The 7,330-nt window shown below is 35.8% G+C and overlaps 1 protein-coding gene across 2 annotated transcripts; it reads right to left on the bottom strand.

Moving 5' to 3' along the window:
• Window positions 1-2,421: 2,421 nt before the first annotated feature.
• Window positions 2,422-6,594, bottom strand: LOC112168027 (nudix hydrolase 9). Of its 2 annotated transcripts, none has more exons than XM_024305138.2 (9): window positions 6,458-6,594; window positions 6,273-6,347; window positions 5,946-6,002; window positions 5,710-5,789; window positions 5,258-5,316; window positions 4,775-4,923; window positions 4,297-4,437; window positions 3,927-4,085; window positions 2,422-2,847 (listed from the first exon to the last, which is right to left on the bottom strand). In XM_024305138.2, exons 1-9 carry the CDS (start codon window positions 6,536-6,538, stop codon window positions 2,740-2,742), a joined length of 909 nt encoding a protein of 302 aa, XP_024160906.1. In that variant the 5' UTR covers window positions 6,539-6,594; the 3' UTR covers window positions 2,422-2,739. The 2 variants fall into 2 exon arrangements, with proteins under 2 accessions (XP_024160906.1, XP_024160908.1); XM_024305140.2 differs by having other exon boundaries at window positions 5,710-5,813; window positions 5,914-6,002; window positions 6,458-6,524.
• Window positions 6,595-7,330: the final 736 nt, after the last annotated feature.

Below are 7,330 nucleotides of genomic sequence, written 5' to 3' on the forward strand. Positions count from 1 at the left end.
TGGTAACTCCAGCATCTGATAAGAATATGGTTCGGAAGTAGACTTTATATCCGGCAAATATAATAATTTTGAACAGTATGGTTGAGTTTCAACTTTCAACTTCAAATACTGCTCTCTTGCATTCACCACAACCAGAGAAACGATAATATGAAAAGCCAAGGCAGCGGAATCTCTTTAAAAAGACAAGTCAATGATAATTAGCAACAAACCATAAACTTACCTTTATGAAAAGAAGAAAATAAAGAAATTCAAAATCCAAATACTTCGAATTGAAGGAAGCAACAAAAGCTGCATGATTGCTGGTAAATCACCAGAATCATACAATTATTTTATCACAAGGTTCAAAAGAAACTGCAACTTTCAATCATGCAAATTTTCTATGCTAGATTATGTTATATACAAGCCAGATAAAGCTCTGTTTGTTCCCCTATCCAGGTCTAATCACGGATCGCATACTCAAGTAAAACATATACAAATTCATAGGCTCATAGCTCACATGGGAGCTATTAGGAGTAAATAAACTAAGCACAAATGTTCTACAACACTAAAATGGGAATCATCCACCGCACGTGTTGTTCCAGAAACAAATCGGTGTCGTATAAATTTTTCTTTCTTCTGTTTGATTGGAATCACTGAATCAGTGCACATATTAGTGCTCCTACATGCTGTCATTCTTGTTTAGGAAGATATATATATACCATGTAAGATGATTTGATACTTGTTTCGCTATTCATTAGAAAACGATATAGGATGTTTGAAGTTTTGATTGACTTGGCTTGCTTTCACCATTGACTCACCTAATCTAGCTATAAATGACCAATTTTTCTAGTGAAAACGATGTAGCTTGGACAACCTCTAAGAGTAATGACATTTTTCTACTACTCAGAAATTCCAGAACCTGCTTCATAAACCCTGGTACGAGACCTAGAGACTCTAGCAAATAGGTAAGGAAGTCGAAGGAAGAAAAAAAAAGAAAGAAAAGGATCTCCGTAATGACATTTTTCTACTACTCAGAAATCCCAGAACCCGTTTCAGACCCTGGTACCAAAGTACCAGACCCTATAATTTTTACGAGACAGGAAACTCGACTAAATAGGGAGGGAAGTCAAATGCCAGACCACATGAGCAAACAATAACGTGACAACTCCATTATACTGTTATCGATCTCTGTTTGGAACAATTTTTAACTTTCTTTTGAGATTTTGGAGCTGATTAATGAGGTAGCAGATGCATGAGAAAGAAAAAATGTACAAAAACTTAAAATTAGGATACTTGTTCCATTTACAGTCGGGGATGTAATGGAAAACCCATAAAGGGGAAACAAGAACAGAGTATGGATTCATAACAATGTATCTGGTAAAGTGGGAACAACTAACTAGTGGTAGGCAATTGTAACCCCTAAAATCCTCACCTCTTTTCTTAACTTTCACTTTCATGGACTCCACCTACTCATCAAAAAAGGGCGCTTTTGACCTGGATCACTAGATTGGAATCTTGCTTACTTTCAGTGTGAGGTAGAAATATCTTAAGAGATATCCTTGTTAATAATGAACATAGAAGTCTCAAAGGCAACTAATACCAGAGACAAAGTTCTGACCACTATTTGAAAGAGTCGATTGCATATAAATATCCAAAATTTGAGCTGATCTTTCTTACACAATTTAATACTTACAATCCTTAGGCAATTGACCAGATTATAGAAGCTTCAACTTACATGGTTCCACTAGGATTCTAAGCCTGTCCAAATATATCAAAAAATAAAAGAAATGAATATTAATTTCCTATGATCAAAATAAACTTATTTTTGCCACGAGCATTTGTGTGAAATTGATCACTACAACAAGCAAATTACCCTTCTATTTCTCATTGAGCTTCAAATCCGCAGACGGTTATTTGTGGGGGAGAATAAATCTGAAAGGAAAAATGATGATGTGCGATGTGCCATCTATTTTACTAATCACTAATGTTTTTGAAATTAACCACCTTAAATGAAATGTTCAAACAAAACTTGGACTTTCATAAAGCATAATGATTAAAAAGAATGGACCGCAGTAATTCGAGTGCCGACCACATATATTTATTCGAACAAAGATAAGAACGACAATGACGACGACGACGACTGAGAAGGTACTTGCCATATGAGCAAATAGATCAAATCTGACCATAAAAGTCTACCCTAGTACACATTCATAACTAGCTTATAGCTTCTGGTCGAGGTCAATCTGACAAAATTTAGCAAGAGGAATTGAGGTGCTTTGGTGCTATTTAAGCTTGGCTGCACATAGGTGCCAATCATACCACAAACAAATATGCTCACTTCCAGCACAAAAACAACAAAACAGTCAGAAGGATTCTAATGGATCAACAGCTCAACATCAATAATTTGGGTTCTCCGGAGAGAGAGCACAGTAAGACAAACAATCAGCACAAAAATCACAACCATATCATAATCGAGAGTCCTGAACATACACTCGTAGACCATTGTACTGGCAAAAGCATCCTAATCTGATTTGTTCCCAACTTAAGAGCGCTTGTCACTCCATGTTTGATTACACGTGGTAGAACGATATAGGACTAGTCTTTTGCAACAATGACACACCAATACCTGTCTATGATAACGTGTTGGTGCATAAGAACTAATTCTTAAGAAATAATAACATAACGAGGAAAGAGAATTCAAGCTTAGATATGTTCTTGGAAGCTGCTGAGACACTAGAGGCCGACAACTTTGAGCAGTACTTATGCTCTTGCATCAGACATTCTTCCAGCTTCTACCATTGACTTATATAGAGCAAATCCGCCTTCATGGCAACCCGGCATTTTAGATGCCATTTTCTCCAACTCAATCTGATGTAAAGAAAAATTCATGAGAACTTGCAGCATAGCTTAAAAGAAAATTTGAGATTCATCAGGTGTCTATTAACCCCAAAAAAAAAAGAGAGAGGGATTATGAGTTCAAATCGAATTATACCATAGCAAGGCCAGAACTAAATTCAGTCCTCTGTTTCAATATATTTTAACAATTTGATGTTTGATTTATTGCATAGTAAACTTTCATTACTAATACAGTTTAATCTCTGAAAACTTGGTCAAAACAGTATCTGATAAACAATTAACTTGACCTGACGCTCCTCTACAGTCATTCAATGTCTCCTAATAAGTCCCATTATTGCATATCTATTGAACCAAGTGTTGTGTTTTTGGCTCATTGATACAATCTGAAAATTAGGATGCAGAATTCAAATCCAAGTCTAGAAAGGAAAGAGGTTTGCGCGCAGCTTTTCTATAAGTTCTAGGAAAGTTAGTCTTTCAAGTTCTATTAGGATTTGTATTAAAAGCTTAGTCTATTAGGGTTAGGAATCCTAATCCCATGTTGTATCAGCAGCCTCTATGCCCTATAAATAGGGGCTGCAGTCAGTTTTCTGGAATTAAGACAGAAAGTGCAGAAAACTGAGAGTCAAGGTGATAGAGAGATAAGAACTAGTCAGAGGGGTTTGAGGGATCTGCAATAAGTACTTGTAAACACCTAAGTTCTTCATAGTGCTAGTGAATCTCTCAAGAGAGATCACGAAGTGGACGTAGGCTAAAGTTTTGGCTGAACCACTCTAAAATCTGCTGTGTTGTTTCTGTTTTCAGTTCATCTATTATTCTGATTTTGCTTAAGTAGTAAAACACAACGATCCTAAAGGGGGCCTTACACAATACCAAGCTTCCATTAATATCAAGATTGCCCAACACAATCATAACAAATGCTAACACTCATATACTCAGTCTACCAACAGTGTTTGAACATGCAATTGATTAGTGTTTGAACGTGCAATTGATTACTAGAAAATAAGTTAAAGAAAAGCTAGAATTCAGATAGGTGTCAAGCAAAAACAAACGACATTTTGATGCCTCTCAATCAGATAAAATATCAAACTAACCATTGAAACTGTATAAAGCTGAGTTGACTCAAAGCTGTCTTGTGCAGTAGAATACATTTGCTGAATTTCCTTTGAGCTGAGACTGCATTTCATGAAGAAAAATGCAGCTGGTCTCACATTCAACTTCCTGCGGGAAATACCTATGAACACCTGCTCGTACTACATTAGAACCAAATAATTAACATTAGATACTTTTTCTCAACAGGAAAAAAATAGTAACTTTGTACTTAAATGAAGGAGTCAATTACCATAATCTAGACAGTCAATTACCATAATATAGTGATATAGTAAATAATCAAATTTATTTAAGTGGGAAAGACACCTTATGCATATTGACCGTGATAACAGAAACAATACAGATTGTACTCACAAGGGAATCTGAAGGTACTCCAATTTCTTCAACCACCTCACGAACAATGCTGTCGAACATCTCCTGAGAAACCTTCTTGTTGAGAAGTTTGGAGTCTGTTAAGTCTTTGTGATGATGAGATACTATACCGACTTCTTGGGGCTGTTAATCATCAAATATTATGGCATTAGATGCAGATAACCTGGAACCATTTGTCTGCAAAAGGGAAAAGCAATAGAAAAAGCTTCTTATAGTCACTACAAGCATAAACAAAAATGTTTTAAATTAGATAATGAAATGCAGGCATTGATAGTCTGAAATGAGCACAAAACCATGATATCCATAACCACTATGCACGAGAACCTGGTTCCATGCTTGCATGTACATGTTTACATATACATATAAATGTATTGCATCTAAACATGCAGACAGGCAATGAAGAAATCACACTGTGCAGCTACAAAACAAAGTGGAACTTTTCATGTTCTAGATTATATACCTCTGGATGGCCTCCTGGGAAAACGAAGTGTCCAGGAAATTCCCCAACATTGTGACTTCTTTGCAACACAAGAATTTTCTTGTCAGATGTCTCCACAATAGCAGCATTACCCAACGGACTTGAGGTGTGCTGACATCGTATAGCATCATCTACAGAAAAGCAAATCTAGAGAGGATCAATAGATACAAGTTATGTCAAAGAAACCACGCCAATTTTAATATGTCATCCAAGTTGATTCCTAAACCAGAACTTAGCACTATCTTTACTTTTACTGGAAGTTGAAAGTAGTGAACGTGAACAGTATAGCTTCTAAATGTAGTATCAGCCGTCATATTGTTACTCATGTTGGAAATTGCTTCGACTTTCAACCGGAAGATAAAAAATGATCAAGGACTATAATTTGTCGATTTTAGGTGAAAAAAAAATGAGGAAGCGGGTGATGGAAACTCCTTGAGTCAAATGTATTCATTCATGAAGCTATACCTTCTGATGGAGCTAGGAACATTTCCCATAAAGGATTTAAGTTTGTTCCCACAAAAGTCCTGCAGAGCAGTTGATGAAAGATATAAAATCAGAAAAATAAAAGCTCATTCCACAAATCCCATTCAATTTTATTTCTACTTTAAAAAAAAAAAAAAAAATTAAATGGGCGACTGGAGAAGAATCAATCACAAACTAACTTTTGCGAAGGTATCGAGGAATTGGAATCTGTCAAGACAACAAATGGCACAAAAATCGCCACTTTGATTCAAGAAGACATCACTACATGATAGATGTTAGAGCTAAGCTAAACTACTTCAAATGCTATTTAACTGTTAATAAGCATCTAAATCGAAGACTGCTATGGGAATTCTACATCACAAAATTAAATTTTACCGATCAATACTATATATCTCAATCATTGTGTTGATTACACTTTTCAGAGAAAGACAGACCTATAATCTGTCAGACCAAGGTGGAGGCATACATGAGACTCTTGGTTAGGTCCTCCATCATGCCATATATGATGTCCATGCTGCATAATTTCAGAAAACAAACACTATGTTACGAAATCAAAACCCAACTAAACTATCGGGTACAATTTCAGAAACCATTTAATATTGTTGAAGAAACTAAACAATCTGGCTAAAGCAACCTACATAAGTTTCATTGTCAAAGCAGATCCACATACCCTGAACTTTGTTCCGTTGTACAACGATGGATTTTTCTGAACCCTTTGGTCCCATATCTATGCAAATCAAAACAAACAAGTTCAGCCGTACAGAACACGAATGTGTTTTGTGTTTCACACGCAATTAAAACAACCAATATTGTGGTGAAAATCCCCAACAGATACTGCCAGTAAACTCAACCCAGAATCCAAAATTGAAAGTAGTACTCCGTTTCCAATATGATGTTGCAATAAATATCACAAGCTTCTCAAATTGTTATTAGAACCCAATTGAGCTAGTAATACAAAGCGCACAAACTGTCTACAACTAAAGAAGTAAAATTTCACCTCAGAAATAGAATTCTCCAAGTTGATATCTGGATGGGGGATTCGGTCATATAGTTCGTCAAAAACCACAGAGACCTTTAAATCCATAAACCAATGTATGAGAGATAGTAAATCATATGCACATTTGACCATTGTGGATGGTAAATATAACCAGGTGAATTAGGGAAATGAAAATTCAGAGGTACCTGTGATGGCGAAAGACCAGATGGGCAAGAGAGCAGAAGCTTGTACGGCGTCGTTTCCGTTTCAGTCTCTGCATTCTCCATTGTGCGATGGCGAGTCACAGAAGGTTTGAGGAAAGACGAGTCGTCTTATATTCTGGGAATTGCGTGCATGGTTTTTTTATTTTTATTTTTTATTTATTTATTTCCATTGTTGGGTTAATGGAGGCCCAAGGCCCAAAAACAAAAAGAGGCCCTTGAATTGGGTCTGTTTGTGCTTTGGGACTGGGCTGATTAAATATGAATACCCCTATTAGGCAATTTGATTTGTTGAACTAATTAAATCAAATGGAAAATTTCGATCTCACTCAGGTGTGGTCAATTAATTCTATACTTAGTCATGCACAACTGTCGTTGGATCTAAACTTAGATGAAAAATAAGGAGATGGTTGGAATGAGTTTATTTGCCTCAATATTCTCTATCTTTAGATTTAAGTCTAATCGCAGTTGTGCACAATTGAAGGAAAAACGACCAAAGAAAACTTATTTACTTTTTTCTTTCTTTCTCTGAGCATGTCAATAACAACTAAGAATATTATAAATGAGGATGTACAACAACTAGCCATTAACTTACAAAGTGCGCACTAGACCAGATGGTATTAGCTACTATTGGGCGATTATGAGATGATCTAGACCCTAGTAAATCAAACTATAAAAAAAAAAAAACAATAATTCATCTCTAATATCATTCGACCAAAATATAGGAGAAGGTTGTTTAGATCATGTAATAATGAAAGAGGGTTCTTACTGTTTTGATAAACAGCATGTGTTCTTTGTTCCCTATCATGGCTTTTAGAAGATCACTTATGTCCCTCTACCAAGAATATTCTCAACATC

The sequence above is a fragment of the Rosa chinensis genome, chromosome 5 (genome assembly GCF_002994745.2).
Source record: "Rosa chinensis cultivar Old Blush chromosome 5, RchiOBHm-V2, whole genome shotgun sequence".
In the NCBI taxonomy this organism is placed as follows: Eukaryota; Viridiplantae; Streptophyta; class Magnoliopsida; order Rosales; family Rosaceae; genus Rosa; species Rosa chinensis.